Source organism: Meleagris gallopavo, chromosome 1 (genome assembly GCF_000146605.3).
Source record: "Meleagris gallopavo isolate NT-WF06-2002-E0010 breed Aviagen turkey brand Nicholas breeding stock chromosome 1, Turkey_5.1, whole genome shotgun sequence".
Classification (NCBI taxonomy): domain Eukaryota; kingdom Metazoa; phylum Chordata; class Aves; order Galliformes; family Phasianidae; genus Meleagris; species Meleagris gallopavo.
This window is the reverse complement of record NC_015011.2, coordinates 105,571,372-105,597,164: the sequence shown is the minus strand read 5'-3', so window position 1 is coordinate 105,597,164 and position 25,793 is coordinate 105,571,372. Positions and strand designations below refer to the sequence as shown.

At 42.3% G+C, this 25,793-nt stretch overlaps 2 protein-coding genes across 2 annotated transcripts in view; both read right to left on the bottom strand.

The window, feature by feature from the left end:
• B3GALT5 (beta-1,3-galactosyltransferase 5) overlaps nt 1-14,499 on the bottom strand; it is a 27,898-nt gene extending 13,399 nt beyond the window's left edge. The window contains exon 1 of the mRNA XM_010723770.3: nt 13,010-14,499. The gene's annotated coding sequence lies outside the window, so the exon portion shown is untranslated. The remainder of the gene's footprint in view (nt 1-13,009) is intronic.
• A 79-nt stretch (nt 14,500-14,578) lies between these two features.
• Nucleotides 14,579-25,793, bottom strand: part of LOC100546786 (SH3 domain-binding glutamic acid-rich-like protein) — a 26,196-nt gene continuing 14,981 nt past the window's right edge. Inside the window, exons 4-7 of the mRNA XM_003202948.4 lie at nt 23,126-23,230; nt 19,070-19,099; nt 15,949-16,091; nt 14,579-15,085 (exon numbers count right to left, since the gene is read on the bottom strand). Of these exons, the coding sequence (XP_003202996.1) occupies nt 15,990-16,091; nt 19,070-19,099; nt 23,126-23,230 (237 nt within the window). The 3' untranslated portion in view covers nt 14,579-15,085; nt 15,949-15,989. The remainder of the gene's footprint in view (nt 15,086-15,948; nt 16,092-19,069; nt 19,100-23,125; nt 23,231-25,793) is intronic.

Sequence of the window (25,793 nt, the reverse complement as noted above, 5' to 3'; positions counted from 1 at the left end):
AAAAGAGGAAAAGAATCTACAACTCCGTGCTTCCGGCTCAGTATTGCACTTGATGTGCAGGTCCACCCCTATACCAGCAAAGCATTTAAGCAGAGCAGTATAAACATATGCTTATATTTCACTAGCAGGAAATTTAAGTCAACATATATCTCCATGAAGTCACTCCTCAAAGAATGAATCAGGGACCATATCAGCATTGTAATTGAACTAAAATAATCTTAAGCTTCCTCTAAAAGCACATAGCTTTAACCTGTCACATCAAATGAGAATTATGCACTTAAACTGTAATCTTCCTGTTCCCTTAGTCATCAGAGCCTAGATCAAAGTGAAAAAGAAAAAATGCACAGATGCTACTCGGCTGCGAAGGAGGAGGGGGGGCACACAGGGATGGACACTGTGTTTGAAAATGGAGTATTTCTGCTGCCCAATTCAGATTCACCTGTGTGCAGCTCATAGTGAACACTGGGGCTGGAAGAACTTGGCTTGATATCACCTCCTCCAACAGGTGCTGTGGATTGGAAGTGGCCCTCATAAGTGACAGCATATATTTTCATGTGGGAAATCATTGAGTTGTAAGGCAAGCAGAGAGGAGGCTGAGCTTCAGTCACCAAAAATGCTGTTGTTTGGGGTGGCGTTAGGTTCACCGTGCTTTCCTGTGGTGCTGGGTTCTTTATAACATTATGAATAATGTGAATAAGAGATACATCCCTGGGCTATGCTGATAGAACAGCTGAAGGTGAAAGAGCTATGTCCAGAGCTGTGTTGATAAGAGCTGCAGGTGGGGGATCCACAGGCTGCACACCTGGGGTAGGTGCTGGGCATCACAGTGGTGTTACCACCTGGTTGCACTGGGAATGTCACCGCTGTCCACAGAAAGTTGTATCCACCTGTCTTGTAGAAGCTTCCAGCATTTCATTACATTGAATCTACATGCAGACTTATTTCAGTTAGGAGGAGGAATTTTGATGCGATTTTGGGGGCAACACTTATGCTATAGACATTAAAAGCTGTCACCTCATGTGAGGAACAGTAGTACCATTAGAACCTATCTGCATAGTGTTAAAATGCTTTTTAGGTCTGGTTTCCACTTCTGCAGTTTACCAAGGGGCATGGCATGGCTGCTCCTGTGGTAGCACAGAATGAAAGTAAGGAAGTGATGGAGTCAGAGAGAGATGCAACTGTGTGCTCCCTTGGCAGAGCTGGGGTCAAGTCTGCAGAATCTGTGCTATTCATCCACTGGAGACCAATGGAAACCAACATTTTTTTCATAGAATCCAAGGAATTCTCTGGGCAGCTGTGCCAGCGCATCACTACCCTCTGAGTAAGGAATTTCCTCCTAAGATCTAACCTAATTTTTCCCCTTTTAGTTTAAAGCCATTCCCCCTTGTCTTATCACAATCAGACCATGTAAAAAGTCTGTTTCCCTCCTGCTCCTTTCAAGAAATGGGAAGGCCACAATGAAATCTCCCTGCATCCTTCTCTTCTCCGGACTAAACAAGCCCAGCTGCCTTAACCTCTCTTCACAGAAGAGTGAGCTCCAGCCCCCTGAGCATCTTCGTGCCCTCCTCTGGACTTATTCCAACAGCTCCACTCCTTCTTGTGCTGAGGGCCCCAGGCCTGGACGCAGTATTCCACGTGGGGCCTCATGAAGGCAGAGCAGAGGCAAACAACCCCCTCCCTCTCCCTGCTGCCCACTCTTCTTGTTGATGCAGCCCAGAACACAGTTGGACTTCTGAGCTGCAAGCGCACACTGTTGGCTCGTGTCCAGCTTCTCATCCACCAGAACCCCCAAGTCCTTCTCTGCAGAGCTGCTATCAAGGAGTTCTCCCAGCCTGTGAAGTGCGTATTAAAGGGGATTTACGGGAAGAAAGACTCCCGTTCAAAAAACGGATGCACACCATTAGTATGAGCCAAAAGGTTATACTTATTCAGTTACTTCCTGTTTTACACAGCTGATTGGGCCAGTGAACCTCGGCTGCAGCACAGCACAAGAAGAAGCTAAGTACGAAAAGCCCAGAGACAAAACAACCGCACATGAAACTCTTTGACAAACATGTTCTCATAAAAAATTTCCTTTGGAGAGAAAAATCTGAAGTTGCTGATAGCCATTCACACTCTACATTCTGGAGTAAATGTAAGCTGTGGGAGGACAAAAAAGTATTTACTGTGAAAAGGCAAAAAATTGAACTGCTTCAGTAAGCCGATAGCCCTTCAAAAGCTTCTTTAATTTATCTTCACAATGGATATATTGCTCTTAATATTTGTTTTGCTTATTTGTGCCTCATACTAGCATCCACCCACTATGTGTAAGAAAGCAAGTTAGTGGCATGTGAATAGAGATATATTCAAAGGTACAAAAATTAAAGGTTCTAATTTCCCTTAATACTTACTGCTAACAATTTTTGCTAGCTAAGCAAAACTCTTGCTGTCTAATAATTTCAGTATGTCATGATGTCTCATAGCTTCTTGCAAAGAACTTTTGAGATCCAAAATCTAACTCCAGTGCCTGCTGGACTTGGCCTTTTACACGTGCAGCAGTCCTTGTTCAGTGAGGCAGTGCAGATGTATGGACTTGCACCTTTACTTTCACTCCATATGAGACCTCCCATCTAATCTACCCTCACCCTTTTCTTTGTTCTGGCTGCTCCAGGACCAACTGCTGACAGAACCTGCAGCAGCTCACCCGCTGAGGACAGTCAAAGCTGTACCTTTTGCTCACATGTCACTGGGTGGAATCTGACCACGGACATCACTCATGGCCACTGCCTGCTCTCAGCTTGTGTCTCACTCAAAGACACAGCCCATCTCTGACAAGAATTCCAGCTTGATTTAAAGTCTCACTAACACAAAAACCTTTTCCTCCTGCTGATAAGCAGCTATCCATCCAAAGCATGGAGCTTTTTTTGCCCTGTTTCTTGCTATGTTTCATTGGCTGGGGACTTCATCCTGCTTTTTATCCCTCAATAAGCGGATATAAACTGCAATTAAGATGCCTCTTGATTTTCTTTTGAATAAGCTGCCCAATTTTTTTTTCTGCCGTCTTCTTTTATAGTAGACAAGGACTGTACCTGGTGAGCATCTAGCAGAACAGGAGGCTGCACGTCCTGGATGTGGTACAGAGAATAGTCTTCCTCATGACAGAACAAGAAGTAACAAATCTAAACTAAAAGGGGAGATTTAGATTAGATATTAGGAAAAAAAATATTTCCTAGGAGGTGGTGAGGTGCTGGCAGAGCTGCCCAGAGAAGCTGTGGTCCCCCATACCTGTAGGCACTCAAGGCCAGGTTGCATGGGGCCCTGGGCAGCCTGAGTTGGTGGGGGGCAGCCCTGCCCATAACAGAGGTTGGGGCAGCATGAACTTTGAGGTGCCTTCCAACCCAAATCTTTCTATGGTTCGCTGATTGTATGGCTCATTAGCCATAAGGTCCTGGGCTGTGTTGTTCTTCCCTTCTGGGCTTTTTCCAGAGACACATCCAGGAGCGCCACACAACTCCAGGAGCCTGCAATCCTCTGAGTCCCCTGATGAGCCCTTTTTCAGAGCTGGCTCATAGCAGGCTGAGCACCGGTTTACAACAGTGATGATAAACAAACCACATGCTCCTGGTCTTTGGCTCCAGGTCAGGAATAAGGGAATCATTTTTTTCACCACTCCTCACTGCATGATTGATGGGAAGTATATGGAGTAGCATGTACTTTGCTCATATGCTTTGATTTTCCTTTGGGAAGGAATTTCTGTTCCTAGGCACATCACCTGACCTGGGGCACATGTAAGGGGTTTGCTTTTGTTCTGCACCAGAAGTTACGGCTCAGTCACATGATGGACTTCTGTGCACCCACCACCTGCCTTTGGTCTCATCCTTGCCAGGGAGGTATTCCCTTTTGTCACAGCCTTGCAGGCATCCAGGAGGTCAACAGGATGCAGATCCCTGAAGGATACGTGCCCCTTGAGCAGCATTATCAGGAGGCAGGCTTAGTCATGTTGACAATGCACAGGAAGCACAGAATGAATGGCACAGTGGGGCTCCTGGTCTTGAAGAGGTGCTGGCAGACACTTTCCATGCAGCAGCCCAGCGGTTACAGAGCAGCCTCAGAAACAGAAATCAAAATGCCATGTCTCTGGGACCAGTTGCATACCACATATGACACAGTCACTGTCAAAAGGTATCAGAAAGGACAAAGCAAAGGAGGGAGTCCTATGAGGAGGAACATAGCATGCTTGCACAAGAAAACAGTTTTTCAAAAGGCACACCCACCCTAAGGAAAAATGCAGATCTCTAGGCAGGTATGTACATGGGCTTGATCTAACTTCACTCTTTCTCCTTCTCCCCTTGTGACACCTTGTTAATTGTGCACCTGCCAGCAGGTCAGGCAAAGATGCAATCTCAGGGAAACAATGATTGAAAAGCAGGTTTAGCATAGCCACTGCTCCCCCCAGCCAGCCCATCCGCCTGCAAGCATTTGCTCTTCGCTGATCGATCTGAGCACCGTTACACAGCTCGAGATGAAGGGCTTGGTAGAGCTTAACTGCAGGGCCAGAAAACCAGCCCTTCATCTGTGGTTCTGACTAATGGGTCCCTCTGCGCTACTGAGTTTAATGTGCTTTTTGGTTTATTTATTATCAGCATCTTCCTGCACTGGGCTGGCAAGGGAGCAAGTGGCGATGGGAAGGACTCCAAATAGCATATTTTTGATCTGCCTGAGGGCTGTCAACAAAATGGTTCATTTGGACTAAAACCAAGAACACCAAAGCTTTCAAATTTAAAGGGAGGAAGGGAGGAAGGGAGGAAGGAAAGGACGGAAGGGAGGGGAGGAAGGGGGAGGAGGGGAGGAAGGAGGGGAGGGAGGGAGGGAGGGAGAGGGAGGGAGGAAGGAAGGAAGGAAGGAAGGAAGGAAGGAAGGAAGGAAGGAAGGAAGGAAGGAAGGAAGGAAGGAACTATATTCTTTTCTTTGTCTCTCTTCTGCTTTTTAAAGAAACAGGAACAGCTTGAGGGCAGAGTGCTACTTAGAGCCAGTCATGGTATGTGGTGTTGTTCAATGAGCTTGAAGCTCACCCACAGATCAGGTGCTTTGTTAGAGGCTGTTTTGGTTCAAGACCAGGGCTGCTTTGGAAAAAGCAGTGGGGCACTGCAGCGTCAGCAGAAATAGCTCCTACAGCATATACCTGGAACAAAGAGCTCCAAATTCAGCCGAACGCAACAAGCTAATGTGCTGTCAGACATGGCACTAGTATAAAATGGAAATCTGGCACACTATTACCTTCAAAGAGATTGAAATCCAGACACAAGTTCTCCTAAATTCTCAACACGAACGAAGTCGTTTTTGACATCATCCCACTTTGAAATGTTCCCACGTAGTTTAAAGCAGAATTTTGAGAAGTGAAAGATGTTTATCTCCAAAGGAAAAAAGGTCATTCAGTGAATGTTTATTTCTTTCAAATCCTGGACTGGGTGTACAAAGCACTGCCACATTACCAACTGAAATCAAATGCTAACTTTCACCTACTTTTTTTCAGGGAAACCTTGTTAATCAGCACTGCTCTCATCCAACCTTCTGCAGGTCTGCTCTGCTGCACTCTGACCCTTTCTGTTAACCAGGAGAGGTATTATTCACAGAGATTTAGATATTTCTACCTAAAAAATTACACATTTTTTTACGTTGTTTTTATTTTCCAGATGAATGAGAGCAACTATTGCTAGATTGATAGGTATCTATCTTCCCCATGATTCCCCAGTAATCTAACTGAAAGGAGGTTGTGTTGAGGTGGGGGTTGGCCTGTTCTGCCAGGTAACAGTGAAAGGACAAAAGCAAATGGCCTCAAGTTGCACCAGGAGAGGTTCTGATTGGATGTTAGAAAAAACTTCTCAGCAAGAGCAGTGAGGCAGTGGCACGGGCTGCCCAGGGAGGTGGTGGACTCATCGTCCCTGGAGGTGTTCAAGAGCCGTGTGGATGTGGCACTGAGGGACGTGGTCTATAGCAGTCACAGGCATGGGCTGATGTTTGGACCTGACAATCTTATTGGTCTTTCCAACCTTTATGAATCTATGAACTCACACCTTAAGCTTCCTACATCAACAGCTTCTAACTTTTCCTCTTTCTTGCTTGATAGACTCTTACAGAACATGAAGAAGGCAATGGGTGCACTGTATCTGTCCTTTACAAGGCAGTGGACTGCTCCTTCCTCTTCTTGAGGTGTGGCAGATACTTGTCATTTTTATGTGCTGCGTTGTCAATTAATAGCACCTGCTTCTGATAAGAAGTATGTCACAGATAAAAATGACTCACTTGGGAGAGGGAAGCAGCAGGACTGTTTATTGGCATTGTGATTGAAAAGAGATTTTGCAATGTAACTAAATTTGACGATATGAGTTGTTGTTTACTGCATGGAGTTTGGGGTAAGTCAGGTGACTTGGGAAGACCTCCTGTTGGGTCCTGTGGATCAGAAGGAATCCCTTGCTTCCTAAACTCCTGCTTAGAGGAGCCTGAGTGCAGCTGGACCCAATCCTAGTCTCAGACTTTGTCAACAGTCTGTATCTAAAACAATAGATCGATTAGGTATGGACTCAGCCTTGACGAGGCCACACTTTGAGTACTGTGTTCAGTTTTGGGTCCCTCATTAAAAGAAGGGCACAGAGGCCCTGGAGTAATTCTGGAGAAGGGCTACGAAGGGGACTGGAGGACAAGTCTGATGGGGAAGGAACTGGGCTGTGGAAACTGGGATTGTTCAGTCAGGAAAAGAAGAGCTGTCAGCCTGTAGCACAGTGTCATGAAACACAGAGCAGCAGTAAATGGACCTGGCTTTGTCTTCTCTTGCCCACTTAATCCACTCTCTGCTCTTTCTCCTTGATTCAGGAAATGGAACTGTAATTAAGAAGGAAAAAAGCTCCTTATATGGAAGCAGTCCTCTTGTTAACAACTGTGAAACAGAGCCCCTTAACATCTCGCTTCATCCATTAACACCGAGGTGCTGGTTCCCTGCTCTGCCTGCCAAGGGCATTCATCTATCCAAAGACATAAGCTCCTTCTGGTAAGGATATTTCTAATATTCAGAGTAATTCAGCATGTCTAACTCACATTTTACCACTCTCCACGTGCCAGTTCTGGTATTGCCCACCTCACCAGAGCCTTCTGCAGCACAAAACAGCTCTTGTTGTCCAGAGGAAAGTTGTCAGTGTGAGGCTGCTCAGATGGAGAAACTTTATAATTCTGGCTGTGGGACCACTGAGAGAAACAAAAATCTTAAGCAGCAGTATGGGGCTTGCAGTATCAAACAGGAGATCAGAGACTGTGGTATCTTAAGGTTTCCACTCAAAGCACTGCACTGGAATGGCTTTATTTCCATCCAACCCCAAAGCAATATGTGCATGGTGTTGCACTTGTGCTTCTGGAGGCAACTGTGAAGCCATGCTACTGGATACTGTAGGAAAGGACACTTGCAGTTGAAAAAGTGAAAGTAAAAACTAATATACATTCCTAGATGTCTAAGAAGACTTTTAATGGATGAATATTTAAATGCAGATAGCTCAGCAACTTTAAATAGTGATATACTGCACTTTTCTGCTATATTTTGAATGTTAAGCCATACCCTCTGCAATGCACTTAGTATGTTAACATCGAATTACTTTCCTACCATCACCTGCCACTTTTCACCCCACCTTGCAAGGCAGTTGTTACACCCACCATTGCTACCCTGCACAAAGCAACAAACACCCCTTCACCATCTACTTCCTTATTTCCTTTGGCATCAACAAAATATCCACACATGAGTCAACAAGTTTCCATAGCACCACCATAAGCCACAAAGCAAGACATGCAAAACAAAGGCTCCAGGCAGCCCCAAGTACTCACAGATTCTGGACACAGCAACAGTGAGCAGACCATTGGCTTTGGAGGTAAGAAACTGGTCTCTAAGTGATGATGCAAGAACAAATGCTCTGCTCCTCTTACATCAGGCATTGGAATCACAACATGCAGCCTGAGGTGTGTCTCTTAAGAGCTGCTGACCTTCACCTTGGGCATGGGTGTTAGACACCTTGACACCTTGTAGCCACAAGGCAGGCCCCTTTGTACCCTAAAAGGGCTCCAGCACTTTGCCTAGCATTATTATTGTGCATGTTTCTGAAGCCCACTCACTGACACTGACAGAGATCAAGTGTCTACCAGGCCCTTGAGCTGTTTGAACACTAATGACAAGGCTCTGAAGCATGCCTTCAAGGTATCGTGCATGAAGGTATCTGTGGTTTTGGCATGTGGTTTCTCTTGGGAGAAGATGTTGATGCTGACATTAAGAAAGCAACAGTCAGACTGAGAGCACTAAAAGGGAACAAACTTATTGCCAGCAGTGGTGGAGCAGAGCACACTGCTGAGGATGCTCAGTGCTGGTTAAACTCGCATTCTCAAGCACCTGTAGTACAAAGGCAGCAATACTGACAGGTGGCAGTTTGCCACCCATGAAACCCCTGTGCTCAATGGGAGTTCCCTGCTACCTTGCAATGTTCTGCCGAGTATTGGCTCTCCCACTGCAGGGAAAAGCTATACAGCAGCGTAAAGGAGACATCTCATTGCTCTTGCTTGTGTCTCACTAGCTGCTTCTTCCTTTCATAGAAACATAGAATCACAGAATCAGTAAGATGGGAAAAGACCTCTAAAATCACCTAGTCCAACTGTCAGCCCTCCCTCATCATACCCACTATGCGCCACATCCACATGCTTCTTGAACATCACCAGGGACGGTGACTCCACCACGTCCTGGGCAGCCTGTGCCACTGCCTCACTGCTCTTTCTGAGAAGAAATATTTCCTAATATCCAACTCCCCCTGGTGCAACTTGAGGCCATTCCCTCTCATCCTATCACTGCTATCTGGGAGAAGAGGCCCACCCCCACATCACCACAGCCTCCTTTCAGGTGGTTGTAGAGCGTGATAAGGCCTCCCCTGAGCCTCCCCTTCTCCAGACTAAAGAACCCCAGTTCACTCAGCTGCTCCCCATCAGACTTGTGCTTTAGACCCCTCACAGTTTTGATGCTCTTCCCTGGGCATGCTCCAGGTCCTCAATGTCTTTCTTGTAGTGAGGGGCTTTCAGGTGAGGGGCATTTGCAGGATCTGGAAATATTCATGCTGTTTTTCAGCACCTCAGACATCCTGTCCTTGCATGTTCAGTACGCACAGCCATACAGCCAATCATACCACTCCTTGCTTTATTTCCCATGCAGTTCCTTGTGATACGTAATGCATTATACTCCATGTACATGTGCTGATCATTTGTATTTTCCCTTTCTCCTGCATTAAATTCCTTCTCCAGTTCCATCCTTTATTCCTGACCCAAAACAACTCTAAACATCCTCCATGTTGCTGGACTGAACCACTACTCCATCATCATGTAAACTGGACAATGCAAGCCCCAGGTATATGGAGCAGCTTTCCCCTGATCTCTCAGTGTGATTTCATCCTTTTGGGCCAGGGGCTCAGCCACCACCTAGTACCCAAATGAAATCCTGCTGCAGCCTCATCCAACGTTACTTGGTATGCACTGCACTTCTGAAAATAGCTCCTGAATACATCCTCTCATCACATGTCTCCTTGCTACTGCTGCATCATGTTACAGCTCCTCAGGCTTCACAACGAACCCATGCACACAGGCTCATACAAGTGTCCCAGGAGTACAGATTCAAGTAGAAACTCCTGTTTGTCCTCATAGCATGTGATGTTGGTTCTTTACACTGTCAAATTTCTGCTCACTTGCACACTTCCAGGGCCATTTCCTGGCCCACCATCCTATTTTCTGCACAGGCAGCAATCCCAGTTCCTCACCCATTCTGTGCTTCATCAGCCTGTGACGGGCATCAGTTAAGCACAGTTCCCAAAACTGATCCCTGCAGAGTGCTGCCACCTCAGCCACATCCTGTCCATCCCCTCTGCTCCTGGGCAGCAGATTTTGGCTGCCTGGGACTCCCATTCTCGTTGGAGCCATTTCCTGCAGCTGATGCAGGCATCTGCAACAGAACACACTGGTGCTTCGCTGAAACTAGTTCCAGGCTGGCCAGAGACTGGGCATCATTTTTCATCACTGCCTCTAGCTTTCATCATAATCCAATTAGGAGCACATGGACACCAGTACCAGACTCACTTAAGTTGTCTGTACTCAACATTAATGCAGCGTACTGCATCATTAAAATCCAGCAACCTTGCAACTCTCGTGGAAAAGTACTGGAGCACACAAAAAGCCAAGAATCCTCTAACACCCTGTGCTCCATTTCTGACTGCTGGCATCACTCATGTAGAATGGCCAGCAGCTGCTTCTCAGCTAGGTCTGGAGTGGGATGTTGGAAGGGACAAGTCTGCTTTGTTTGTTTGGAGCTTATTGTGTAGGTAACTCGCAACAAAAAAAAATCCCTGTAGTGGCAGGAGAGGGAAATACAGACCCAGCAACAAGTAAGAAGGCCACTCATGTGCTTGATGTGTGCCTTGGGGCTGCTAACTTTAACAGGGTGGTGGCTCTGAAGGCTAAGGCCAGAAACAGCAGGCATCCTCATGGCACCAGTGCTGCTCTGCCCTGCCCTACCAAGGGCTTGCAGGTGCTGGGGGGTTACTGCTGATGTAACGTAAAGCTTCAAGGTAAAAAAAGAAATAAAATGCTTCCCTAGTAAGCTGAGAATTGGATTTAACAGGAAAAAGGCATTTGTCCTGATGAAGTACTCCTGGTCCAAGGAGAGGAGGCCTTAAGGGCTCAGCCTGGGCCATTTCCCTCTCCCTGCTGGCCATCCCTCTTGCAATGCAGCCCAGGATACTGTTGGCCTTCTGAGCTGCAAGCACACACTGCTGGCTCATGTCCAGCTTTTTGTCCATCAGGATCCCCAAGTCCTCTGCCAAGCTGCTCTCAAGGAGTTCTTCTCCTTGTACATATACTTGGGATTGCCCCAATCCGAGTACAACCCCTCACACTTGGCTTTGTTGAACCTCACTAGGTTCACATGGGTCCACCTTTTGAGTTTATCAAGGCCCCTCTGGATGTCATCCCTTCCTTCTGCTGTATCACCTGCAACACTCAGCTTGTTGTCAGCAAACTTGATCCAATTATATATGTCATTGATAAAGATGTTCGAGATGGACCCCTGGGAGACACTGCTTGTTACCTGCCTCCATCTGGACTTATATAACCACTGACCACAGCTCTCTGGCTGTAACCATCCAACCAATTCCTCATCCACCAAATAGTCCAGCCATCAAGTCCGTATCTCTCCAGCTGAGAAATAAGGATGTGGTGCAGGACCATGTCAAAGTCCATGTCACAAGTGCAGGTAGATGATGTCAGTTTCCTCTCCTTTGTCCACCAATGTCATTGCTCCATTATATAATATGCAGTTATACTTCCATTTTCTGAACAATGTATTGATGCTTTCATTTTATTCTCATAAAATTTCTACAATAAGATTATGTTTTCTTTTTCTTATCTTTCATGGAGAAAGCAAAGCACAAGGAAGTTAACTGAATAGGCTGTGGTCAAAAATGAGTTTGGACAGGCTGATATCAAAACTCAACTTCTCGTACACCTGTTTACACAAAAACAGTATTCTTTGCAAAGCGTCCTTATTAGAGGATGATACTTTTTCTCAGTGAATTTGTGGCAACCGTAGGGCAGCTGCAAGGGACCTGTAGTCCCCTGAATTAACAACCCCAAGGCTCTCTCCATTTTCTAATGACAGATGTCCAAACTGCATGCAAAATCAAGCAGTGGGATACATCCCATGTAATTCACACCTGATTCACAATCAATTATCCTCGACCTGTGGGCATTAAACACTTCATGCAGCCTCTGCACCTTATTTCCTCATGAGCAAAATGGAGACAGTAGCTCACTAAGACTGAGTCTCAGCTGAGCATTGCTCAGTTTCTGTGTGCATGACAATGACTTTGCAACGGCAGGAACAGCCCACATTCTTCAAGATGTTTGACATCAAACCTTATATTTTCAATCTGTCTTCTGAAGAAATTAATCTGTCGAATTTTTCTCTTCCCAGATTGTTTGTCAAGTTTATCTCCAGCCTCCTGAGGTTGTCAAAGGATGCAGATAAGTAGACTTATCTCCTTTTGCACTGATAATCTCGCAGTACACAGGAAACAATTAGCAAGTCTTATTAGCTGGAAGGCAGGTGAACAGACACAGTGGCTAGAAAGATCACCAAAAACAAATGCCCAGGGCTAGTGCCATATTGGCAAGACTACTGATAATTTCATTTCTCTCCAATGAATTTTGTTTAGAGCATTCTCATAAAACCTCTCACAAACTTTGGTGGCTTAGAAATGCTCTCATGTAAGAGAAAAAATGGCCCACTTTGCCTTTTGGACCTGATACCTCGCCCTCTCCATTTCTAGCAACAGGTTGTAGCCCTTAATACTTATTTTCCTGGAAAACTGCCATTGACTCACTCTATCTACTTAGGTATTTTGTGATGTCCTTCTTCTACATTTCAGCAGCCTGTTAAATTTGACCATCTTTTTTTTTAAGTGCAACCACCCACCATCCTATGACATATATGGATCTATAGGAAACATAACTTGAAGCCTTCCTAATTTTAACTTGTTTTGGCATATTAGGAGTTTCTAACATCAGTCATCAAGAAAAATACTTTACATACCAAAGTGCCACCAAAAGCAGCTTCCTCCTTTCTTGTCTAACTGTGGTGAACTAGAAATAATTTTTCATCCACAGTGAAACGCGGTGCACCTGCAGTCTCAGTTAGCCAACTCTGGTTGTTTTCTCTCAGTGAAAAATCAATGATATAATAATGCAGACAGTATGCTTTCAAATGCATCTAATTAATTAGCTCATGTATTTGTGCTACTGCTTTTCATCCTGCTGGAGTTAGAAAAGCTTATTTATTTTCCTAGTAGCAATGAATTACTGAGGAAAGTGTTAAGCTTTTGCAACCAGAATTAGTGTTATGGCTGAAAACGCAGGGCATTCCTATGAAGCAGCAGCTGGCTTTCAGCTATTTTGTCCTTTGCATACTCACAGCCTCCTTTAGTCTGGAAGAAAAGGTGATCAGTAAATGCCAAAAAGTATTATCCCAAAGAGAGCAACAAATGTCCGTTCAGTGAGTGCAACTGTACGCTGTACCACTGGCTTTGTCACCAGGCACTGAGAGTCCTGTGCCACCAGCTGAGGGCAGGTCAGTGCGTCACTCCTGCATGTGAGGCTTAGCATTCCTCACATTCCCTGACCAGCTTGTCAGATTATTCTCTCTCAAGGAGATGGTTGCCATATTTCTGCCTTAACAAGTAATTCCTGAATATGTGAGATTTGGTGGGTTTGTTTCAAGTCTGAAGCCTTGGGGCCCACCCGGCACTGAGATGCTTGGGTAGAGGAAAACTGGAATGCAAAGGCCATCAACTGCAAGAATCTCAGGCAATCTGGAGATGCACTGAGGCTACCACAAATGGTCAACACAGTCTCACTGCACTGAATTTATCACATTCCCCAAAGTATGGTGTCCTTTCGCTCAAAACTACTGCAGCAATTCCTGGCACCTCAATTTGGCTGCCAGTGAGATGGGGAGCATTTTCCCAGTGAGGAGTTTTCACCTACAGGTACATAAGAACTGGATCAGGTCAATAGCTCACCTAACCCAGTAATTAGCCTTTGGAAGTGGAAATAGGCAATACTAATTAGGAGCAGCATGTGAATCCATCCACCATATGCAACTTTTTCTGCTTATAATCCTCAGCAGCTAAAATTCACTGGATTAGAGATATCAGTGGACACATCTCAAGTGGTCATATCTGCTTATGAGCTTCCTTTTTCCTGAAGTTGCCTATTGACCTATTGTTCAGTGGTTGCTCATGCAGCCACTCACAGTACAGGAGATTTCCATTCAAAAAGCCAGCTCCTTGATCAGAGTTAATCACAAAGTCACAGTTCCTTTTGTTGTGTAGCTATGGACTACTTTGGCAATAAGTATTTTTTCTTCTCTCTTCTATAAGCAGTTATTATAACTCTCCTAGCAAGTAATTGCACAAGGGGATGAAATTTAAGCTTCATCCTTCTCAGTAAACATCTCACAGAGCACAAATATGAATTAACTTTCTCTGCCTCCATGTGCCAGAGAATACAGATGTATCCATGAAAACTGACATAGTCTCTGTTGAAGGGGCCAGGACATCTCTTTCCTTCAAAGATGATCACTTAACCTTGTGGTTGGAATCTTCTGCAGGCAGGCTGCCAATGGTAGAGGCAGGTAGGTATGCAATTAACAACATCATTATTCTTATCCTACAAAACAGTGTTAACCACAGTACTACTGTAAGTAAGTAAGAGGGGAAGAAGAATACCTCATTTTCTCTTTTTTGTTTGATATCTGATCACGTCTGATCTGCTTCTGCCTCTCATGAGAAAGGAATATGCTCATGTATCTCGTACATCCCTTGGGACACAGGTAAATGTATACACAGCACCAGAAACATTAGCAGGAGGTAAGGTGAAAATCTTTACATAACTTATAACCATAATGATGAAAAAAACTTAGTTTTACAGATGCTAGTGCTGCTAGCTAGGGCTAAATTAATACTTTTACAGACAAAGAATGGATGTGACAGAAAATGCATTTATTTAAACTGCTGTACAATGGGAATCTCAATCACTTTCAAAAGCCAGCTGAGGGAGAAGTGACTCACATAAGTTGCATACAGGAAGCCTTTTTGTAGTTTTCAGCTCTGAGTTTCTTTTTCTCCGAATACAACACCACTTGTGTGAGTGCAATTATCTGCTGAGTGGTAGCAGTGTGCTTGACAGTACATAAACATGGAGAAAGACATGGTTCCTGCTCTGAGGAACTTACAGTCTAAGATATGACATGGACAATACTATTCCAACACATAACAGTCAACTGAAATATCAGCAATCAGATATAAGAAGATCCATTTTAACAAGCAATTGTAATACCAAATATATATACAAAGGCTACAAGTAGGATACAGTGGTATCTTTGTTGTTCTGTATTTATATGTTCACATGTACACAGGCATGAAAGGTAGTGACGGTTTGCTTAAGAGGGAGGGTTTTCCTTTGGCAGGGCTGCTCCAGCTTGTGCTTCCTGAACAAAAATAAGGAAAAATAGGGCAGAATTTAGTACTCCTTCTGTGACTTTACATGTCTGAACACTGGACAGCACAAACTGAATTAAATTCCATGAAGTAGAGAAACTCAGATTTGGGAGAGCTAGTGTTGAAGGGCTGATAGCTTTTCTGTCCTATTGAGGCACTGGATTTCAGCACATATGCTGAAACCCATGGCAATTATCTCAGAAGTAGAATTAGCTGAGAATCCCACCAGTGTTAGAAAGAACACACGATATTCTGCATGTGCTGTTGGGAGAGAATCCCATCATCCAAGGGAAAATCTGCTGGAAATTCCAACTTCTTGTAGATAAATACTTTTTTCCTAGTAAGTGATTGCTCAATCTTTATTTCTGTGCACAAGAGATGAGACAGTAGGAGGAAGAAGGAAAACTAAAAATTAAATTTAAAAACACATTCTGACAAAACTTGATCAATGCTTCATGCTCTTATTCTGCCTCTGGGATGATTACTGTTTTGAGTTTCAAAAATCACTTTTGTCCAAGTTTCTAAGCAATCAGAGTAATAGATTATAGTGTGTTATACTTCTGGTCAGGCTCTCCATCCTTCCCCTTTGTTTTGAGCATGTTGACCAATTTCAACTACATTTGAGACATGAAGCCCTTAAAATTTTCAGTGAGATCAGAAAGGTAGAAGAGAAGCTGCAATGAGTCTAACAGTTAAATGTACATTTGGCCCACCAGTTGGGCAACTAGAGCACATGTATGGGTTTGATTAGTTGATTGTTTTGAAGGCATTGCATATAACAACATGCACAAAAATTTCAAGTCAATGCTTCTTTAAGAACATTTAGAAACTGTGCTGGATATTTTATACTTACCTGAAAACCTTTCAAGAGAGAATGTGTCATAAGGAAGTGTACTAAGACTCTTCTTGCTCCTCCACCTCTTCCTTTTCTTCTCCCTCTTCTTGCTTTCCTTCTTCTTCCTTTTCTTCTCCCTCTTCATGTTTTTCTTCTTCTTCCTTTTTATAGAAAATATTTGTAGTTTAGAATATAATAGGTGAAGGAAAAATAAAGAGTCTTGAAATGCTTTTGTAACTGCAAAAGTAATCTTACCAAAGCTTTAGAAAAATAGAACAGAAGAGTAATGTACAGAGTTTTTATTCCTAACAGTCCATGGCTCTAAGCTTTGTGGCGTTAATGGGCAAGGATAGGAATATGAAAATTCTTTTCTGAGATAGATTAGAATATAGTGCATAGATAAGATGTAAATAGCCATTCCAAATCAAAATGAGAACACAGAGTATATTTAAATATGGTAAAATTTAATATTTTGAATTGGAAGTTTTCTTCAAGTAAATAAGTGAATATTCATGGCAGAGAAACAAAACTCACAAATAATAATAAAAAAAATCATTTGGAATCAGATAAAAAAGGCTTTATTTCTGTTTCTAAATTTTTATTTCTCTTTTTCTATTCCTTTTTCTTTCTTCTTCTTCTTCTTCTTCTTTTTTTTTTAATAAAGGGGAAAATGCACAATTTACAGGCAACAGTTCTTTCCTTCAGTCAACCAAATAAACTGCTATTTGAAAGGTAGCATTTATGTAACACAGATAGCAATCTGTGTTTATTGTCTTTTAAGAGCTAGTAAATGAAGCGTAGAAGTATAACCCTGCCCTGAAAAACAACCAGAAATAGCACTTCTTTACTCCTTCTCTTCCAGTAAACTCAGGCTCAGAGCAACCTCACCTTCAATGTAAACAAGTTTTATCTCAAAAATGTCATACTTTTACACAGTATCTGAACTACAAAACTTAAAGGAATTTAATCCTGGAGCTATAAGCAAATTACAGATTTCAAAATCAGTTTTCAAGCAGGACTGCTGGTAAGGATGTTCCATATATGGATGGAACTTTGCTTTTTCTCTCACAGTCCGTATAGGAATCATATCCAAGTAACTGAGTCAACCTATTTAAACGTGGGCTTCTGCTTTCTTCTGAGAAATGGAGCTTTTGCAGTCAGATTTCTGTTACTGAATAGTTGTTTTTAGAGGGAACTATTGCACTAAGGGATCATCCTTACAAAAAAGGAAATGTAAGATAAGTCAGCTGAAGTTCTCCTTCCAACAAAATATTTTATCTTTCAGATTCTTTCTGTAGAAGAACTGTCCTTGGTTATCACTCTTTTTGAAACCTCGTAGAGTGATGACCTTGAATAATGCAAGCAGCAGTATCTGGAAGAACCATATGTACTACATTAAAGACAAGGGAGAATAATGAAGTCAAACTGAAGACAGCTGGGCCCTATAAGACAAACTAGAGAAATCTCATTTAGAAAAGAGGCAAACATGTAACTGAGCGTGCTCCTGAAGACTGAGGACAAAAGTTTAGGAGCAATGAAGACTATCAGCCTTCCTCCCTCGACGCCCAGATTACCATTGAAAAGACCTCCAAGGGTGAATGCTCTAAGGGTAGAGGTCTTATGTTAATCAGTTCTAAGAAAACATTAATGAGTTTGAGAAAATATTTAGCATGTGCATGAAATTCTGGAGCAAAACATGAGTATGTATGAGCACAACCAATAAATGTAATCTACACATGAGCCAAGTTGCATATATTGGGCAGAGCCATTCCCTATGTGTCCAGCATTGCAATAAAGGAATACTTGCTAGACACAACTCTTTGGCTTGTCAGGTTAATCTTCTTGCTATCAAACTGAGCCAGGAAAGTCCTCAGACAACCCACGTTGTTTAGGTAGAATCATAGAATGGCTTGAGTTGGAAAGGACCTCAAAGCTCACCCAGTTCCACTTACCAGTTCAGGCTGTCAAGGGCCTCATCTAGCACTGTCTTGAATGCCTCCAGGAATAGGGCACCACAGTTTCTTGGGCAACCTGTGCCAGCATCTCACTAGGATCTCAGTGAAAAATTTCCCTGACGTCTAATCTAAATCTTCCCTCCTTTAGTTTAAAACCATTTCCCTTTGTCCTATCATGACCAGACTGTGTAAAAAGTTGATTTCCCTCCTGCTCACTTATAAACAATGAGTCACCTTATAAACAAAGGACACAATGACATCTCCCCAGGGCTCTCTCTTCTCCAAGCTAAACTAGCCCAGCTCTCTCAGCCCATCTTCATAGGAGAGGTGCTCCAGCCCTCAATCATCTTCATGGCCCTTCTCTAGACCCATTCCAACAACTTCAGTTTCAAATTTAAGTCAATTACAGTTTACAAAAGATATATTTTTTTTATTGTTTGTAGTAAGAGCTAATAGTGTCAGAACACTCTAGCAAGCTTTCACAGCCCTCACAGGCCTCACCAGAAGCACCAATATTCTGCCCAAGGGCTTAGGAATTCCATTTTAGCTTTCATACCAACAACCCTGGCAGCAGGCATGTGTGTATGTACCCATGTATATATATATATATATGCCTGTATTGCAGTTCGGAAGTGGGAAGATTAAACGTGCCCCCTGATTAATTGCAGGTTTGTAGTGGAAAATAGCCTAAAGTTTTAGGTATTAGGTAAAATAATTAATTTTACTGAGGAAGAAATACTGAAGGCATAAACTTGCAATGCTGTGTAAAGCAGAGAAGCATGTAAGAATTTGCACCTGGGCCTTACAAACTCTTGAAGGAAGCAAGGGAAATATACCCTTTGTAGGCAGAACTGACTAAATCATCAGCATGACTCTGTAATCAGCACAGTGTCAGTCACAGATTTTCAAAGACCTATCTCTTTTGTGAGTCCTTGGCAAATTTTATTGAAGAATCCAGGAAAGCGTATCTTTCATTGACAGCTTTTAACAATTAACTGCCTATTTATGCTCTCCAAAAACATGACTATGATGTGATCAACAATTTTCCTCTAGCAGAATTTAATACTGCTGTATTCAGTTTCATGAAAAAGAATTTGCTATCTTTTAAGTGTTAGAGAGACCAAAAGGAATTAAATGCACACAAATGAAAGATGGAAGCAAAATGTCTAAAGAATATACTATACCCCTGCCGCCGCATCTCCTTCCGTGTTTTCCTATATGAAAGACACAAAAAAAAAGGTTTAAAAAATAATCAAAAAAAGAATATCAGAGGTCATACAGGCAAAGCGCAGCAGAAATTAAGCACTGAATGCAGGGAAATTATGTGGAATTCAGTGGATTTACTTTGGGATAATGTCCTCCAGATTAGCTCACGAAGCACATTTGAGCTAAGCATTTACTGTGAAAAAGAGATATAAAAGCATAAAACACAGCTCTCTTTTTCTCAGTTACTTCCAATCAAATCTGCTTCATTTGCAAGCAAATCATTAGAGCTTGGGTTTTGTTTGCTTTTGCCTTAGTGGGGGAGGGGTGGTAGTTAGCTGGTCTTCAAAATCAAAGTTAAATCAGAATTATACAGAGTTCTATATGTGTTATATATCATCACTCAGAATTTGGTTTGAAGTTCTACTAACTGTTGTAGGCTGGAACAGATGCCTTGGCTCAACATTACCGGGGAATATGAAATACTACAAACTGGCTTTAGACTGTAGATTGAGCCAAAGTGATGAAGAGATGAGGGATAAAAGAGAGAAAATAAAAAGAGAAAAAACAGTGAATAGAATTTAAATGTCAGATACCAAGCCAATTGTTGGAGAGAAAGCCAAACATTACACAGAAAATCAGAGAACAGGCAAATTCAGCAGTAGCACACAGAAGGCATGAACAGCTATGACATTACGTAGAATAAGTTGAGATAAGGAAGTGATCTGGAGTGCCAGGGTTTATATGTGGCCTGGGGAACTGCAGAGACAGAATACAGACTTGCATTTTAATATGATTTTTGAACATGTTGCTAAAATAATTCTGCCCTGAAGTGAGCCTGATCTGTACTGCAAACTGATTTAACTGGGACACCACTTAAAATGATTCTACTCCCCCAAGCTAAAATCTAAAGTTAATATGAGACAGTAAAAATAAAGAAAAATAAGTGCATAGGAGGTCACAGTCTTTTCTTCCAAAAACTCAAAAAGAAAGGGACAGACCAATCAAGGGTAAGGGACGCCATATCCAAGGCAAAATGGTTCCTCAAACATCTCTATCACTGTGAAGAAGATTAGGAGTAGGTCCTAATTATTAGGAAAGATAAGCTTAACAAAGTGATCAGGGAAGGAAAGAATGTGTGAAAGAAGTGACTGGGGAAGGAAAGAAAGGTTTAAAGTGAAAAAGAAACTATAATCAAGAGGAATCCAAATGTACCTGTCCTTTGGCAACACAGACTGAGAGCTGCTCCTGTTACTGCAGAATCTGTGTCAGGGACTTTCTATTCCAAAATCTGCTCTGGGCTCTCCTGGACCCATGTTTGAATGAGGAGCCAGAGCTGCTGAACCCAGGCAGTCTGAAAACCTGCACACAGGTCTGGCATGAGGAGAGTGAAGAACAATCTGTTGCACTGTGCACATATCTCTGCTGCTTCTAGAGGAAGCTGCTGACCTAAGAAATTTGTTTTTCAGAGGACTGGGGTCTCTCATTGGCTTTCTCAGGGTCCTACCAGCCTGAGATAAAAAGATGGAGCTTCTGGGCTCCTGTATCCCCCAGCAAGAGCAGCAGAAGCAGCATGGGACATATGCAGCCTCTATATGTACCCACGCTGGCTACTGGTTACCATTCCTGCTGCTGGGCTGGAAGAACATGCTGAAAACACCTATTCATTGTGATCAAGTTAAACAAGGTGTGCTGGGCTGCAGAATGAGAGGAAGAGATGGAAATACTGAAAATATCAATATAACAAAATATAAACCTTTAAGGACTAACAGACAACAGAGGTATTCCAATAGCAGTCTCATAAACATTAAACTTACTTAAATTCATAAAACCCTGACTGGGTAAGGAAATGCTATTCTCTTTGTAGAGTAAAACAATGAGACACAGACATGAAAAAAAAATTTCTGAGGCAATATGATTGTCTCAAAGTTATCCTTCTCATCTAAACTAGTCCTCTGCATGCTCACTGTAGTGAATGAAAATATCAGAATTTCAAAAGAATGATTCATGCCATCCATACAGCAGTGATAATTACAATGTTCTGGGAAAGGCAAGCAGATGCCACGTCACTGATGTGATCTGTCCTACGTGACACAGGGAGTGAGTTGGAGACCAGGATGAAAAATGGGTTTTGTTCATCCCTGCAGGAGCTACCTTGCTGCCTGCAGTCGTGAGTACCCTCTGTAACAATGAGTGGGACAGAAACAGGAACAGTGCCGTTTTCTTCCCCTAGGAGCTGGCATACATCTGACATGATGAAGGTGGGAATCAGAGCTGGATGATTTCTGGAAGACTTTTCTCTTCACTTATGATATACCACATAAGAACATTTCAACACAGCCAAGATTGTGCAGGTGAAAGAGTAAGATTTGGAAGACTAATAATGTTCTGTGCCCTCATAACCAAGAGAGATCTGATCAAATGCACCGTCTTGCCTGGTGTTCACACCCTATTCCACTTCCCTCCCTGTAAAATGAGAGGACAAACATACTTTCCACTTACAGCTCCAATCTATTCTGTGAGAAATGGAGCAAGGTGCTTGTTGTATACGAGTAGCATTGCACTATGTCATTACAAAACCTCTCGTACACAGCTGCTTGACACATTTGCAAACATGTTCCAACATTCTGTTCTCATTTGAAAAACATTACAGTAGACAGTCAGCCAGAATGGTAGATAACTTAATCCAGCCAGGGTATGCACTGCAGCGTTGTGCTGGGTTTCTCTTAAGAGCTGGCATTTCTCTAAAGAGAAAAGGGTATTGATGGCATTTATGTGCTGACTGAATTCATAGAGACATGAAAAGCACTTGGATACAGTTTAAGGAGAAATTTCAGTTCCCTCTGGAGACTGTTCCCCTCCTCATTGCCACGCAGGCAAAATTTTAAATGGGACTTCCAGTGCCTGAGACTTGGATGATGTTGTGCAAAAGGGTGCACCATTCCAGCCTAATGGTTTTGTCACTGTTAAAAATGGGAATGGAGAAAGTAGAAACGGAGATGCTTCTTCAGGATAAGCACTGTACAACACAAAACAAAACACAAAACAAAACAAAAGAACATTTGTTTCATTTTTTAATGAAAGGAATGACACATTTGTTACAATTCAGCAGTAAGCTGGACTTTCTGAGAAGGGACTCGCCTGATACTACAGCACCAGAACAAACCTGTTCTTAAGTACCATACTGGCGGAGTAGCAGCAAAAGCATCTGCATCTCTATCTCCAGACACCAGATCCATTTCTGCTTAGTCTCTATTGGTTCTAGACATTGCCGAGTAATATAAACATTTCACTGAGGAGGAAATGTGTACACAGCAGAATCACTGCTTTTCACAGGATTCATCTGTGCTTTCAACCACAACTTTACTGATATCAGCTATCTGCAGGAGAACGTGAGTATCATGACTTACAGCAATTTTACTAGAGAACTGAAGGAAACAGATGTTTTCTTTCATGAACTTTTTGTAATGCAGTTTGAGATGTGCCCATGTGACTTTGATATCTCGCCATGAGGCAGGTAGAAAATATAACAATGCTCTGCATTTCTGCTCTGCCCAGGGGTTCCTGCATGGCTTGGAGAAGACGCTGTCAGATATGACTGGCTGTGGCAGCAGTCAGAGCTGATACATGACTACAAACATTAACAAACAGATTTATGAGTGCTGCAGATGCTGGCCATCGATAGCAGCAAATTTTTCCACGTGGATGGTACTCAGATGTCTAGCTCTAAATTATCCTCCATAATGAGAGTCGGGTTCCAAATGAGCATTGAGAAAAAAAAAGCACATGGTAACTATTGGCAAATGGAAAATATTAAATAAAGACAACTTATTTTATTCATGTAGAGCTGTGTTCCCTGGAGTATTATCTAGATTTCATATCACCATGATGAAGAAAACGCATCCAAAAGACAAGCAGGGCCATTCTGCAATCAATCTTCCCCACTCTCAGGTATAGCAGGAGAGCCGTGATGTGTTTTTTCATGTGCTCAGCACAGGCAAAACCCTCAAATCACAAAGGGAAAAAGGAAAAATTACCTGCTGATCTTCTGATGGTGGCTGAGCCTCTTCATGGGCCCCTTCATCTGCACTGTGTTCTGTGTGTGTCTCAGTTTCACCAGCAGTATCAGACTTTTCAGTCTCCTGGAAGCAAAGAGGTCATTGTTAGTCTCAGGACACACAACCAATAACTCATGTCTATACTCCTGACTTTCTTATTTGATGAGAGGTTTTTCTAATTTTTCTTTAGCACTCAAATCAGAATTTACCCCTTTGGACATCTCTCTGTGAAAGGAGCATATTGCTCTGTTGGTAAATGCATGATGTTTGTATAGGGAAAACATGAATTCAAGTACTTCTTACCAGATTCCCTAACTCTCTGTTAAGAGTTTAATAGAAATTGATGCTCACCCTGCTGGCACATTCTGGCTTCAAAATAAGAAGCCTTTTTTTCCCCAGCATGCATGCCAACTAAACTTCACTAGGAAGATACAGTACAGAAAAACAGATATAATAAAGGATTTTGTACACAGTCTCTTGACTGTGTTGTTTAAAATCATCAGGTAACTATTTGCAAAATAATCTATCTAATCTATTTATTCCAGCACTGTGACCAAGCAGCTCATAGAAGTCTCTTCATTTGAAGTCCTGCCCAGGTTAGGTAGATGGGAAAAGTCTCACTGGATCACAACCTGTGTCAGATAAAAGGAAACTACTATGGTTTTGAATGGAATAATAGAAATAGGTTGAACAGCAATAGCATAAAGGGCAAAGTCACGCTATTTGGGACAGGTAGTTCTGGGACAGATTCTAGAAACAGATGATGATCATCAAATGAGAAAAAGATGGATATATTTAAATAACTAGAGAATAACTGAGCAAAGAACACAATGCAACTGTGAAAGTGCTAATAAGCACAGTCCTCAGATGTATGAGGTGAAGCTGAAGGCAAATATTAATATCATTGTGCGAAGCAAAGGAGAAACCTCCTCTGGATCACTCTGTGCCATTCCAATCATCCAGGCTCAAGAAAGAGAAATTCAGCCTGGAACAGGTGCAGAGGGGGTTAGAGGAATGTTTGAGGGAATGGAGAGCCTGTCTTATGACAAAAAAAGCTTTCTACTTTCATCTATTGAATGTAATGCAGTGAGGGGACATGATGGTGCTCTAAAAATAGATCAGAGTAAATATCAGAGAGTGATAGGATAAGGAAGAGCACTGAAGTATATGCAAAATGAGTATGAACCAGCTGTAAATAAAAACTCTAACCATCAGCAGAGTGAAATTTTGGAGGAGTTTTCTAGCAGATAAGTGGAGGCAATGGACCTAACTCACTGAAGGGTATTTGACCAATTATGAGAAGTGTTAATCTGGAGTGGTTGCCTCCAGAAAGTGGGAATTGGGCTCAGAAGTCATGTCCTGTGCCATCAGAAGTCCTACAGACTATAGGCAGAGCAGCACATCCCTGAAGAGAAGAGGAGATCCTCTCCATTCCAGTGACCAAGCCTTTACAACTCATCCAACTGAATGATTCTCACACAATTTGCTCACTCTTTTACACAGCTACATGAATGCTTTTGTCATTGTATGGAGGGTGGCTGGGGACAGCAATGAGCAGCTGGGAGCAAGCAGAAGGAGGTTGGAGGATGGAGGAAGGACCAGAGGCTCTTTTTTTCTGGCAACGCTGTCTCATTTGAAGACTACATATAACTGTGGGCTTGCTGTATGGTGACGCTGATGGCATTGTTATTAAAAACAGATCTATAGAGGTATTTTTTTGGCTTATCTTTCACTTTTTCTCACAAGATAACAAAATATTTGAAGATTAAAATGTGTAGCAACACAGAAACATATTGGTACTCTCTTGTGCAACATTGTGTTTGTACATTGTTTCTTTAAGCAAATGAGTAATTTCTTTACAGATACTTTCTTTGTAGCAAAATGGAAAGGTTAGTAGCATTCATGAGATACAAATTGATGAGAACAGTGTTTTCAGCATCTACCCTAACATTTCATTTTAAACTCCCCACAGTCAATATTTCTTGGCAGATACATGAAACACACAAAGCATGAAGATGGCATTCTAATTAAAATGTCTCTACTGTGTATAACTATCTCAGATGAATCATATACTTCCTCAGAATGTAAGGTAAGAAAAAGTGGTGTCTGAAAGATGTGAACTCCAAAATCAGTCAGCTAGCACACACGTGGACACATACAGAGTTCTCATGGATTGTGTGGAGAACTGTGGTATTTGGGATACCATCATCACACTAGCTCTACAGAGCAACATCAAATTCATTTCTTAATTATTTTAAAATGAAGTCTCTTTCATAAAGATTGACTGACCAGTTACGCACCTTTAAATAAAATACATGTTCTATAAATTTGTAGTTCAAAACTGTCTTAGTATAAGTTTTTTTTTTTTTCAACAAAAGGCTAAAGCACAAGTACCTGTGGGTTTGGGGATATCAAGATAATGACATTAATGACATTAAGATCAGGAATACTAAGATTAAGGATTTAAGTATACGCAAGATTTGAAACAAGACCCTCAGCCTAAGCAGTGTCTTTGAGTTCAAAGAGCAACTGCAAACACAGATAATTGCAAACACAGATAATCTTGCTGCAAGCTACCAAGCTACCTGATCTCTGGAGTTAAGAGAAATGGAAGCAGTATTCCACTTCGGTTAATAAGGCTGTCAAA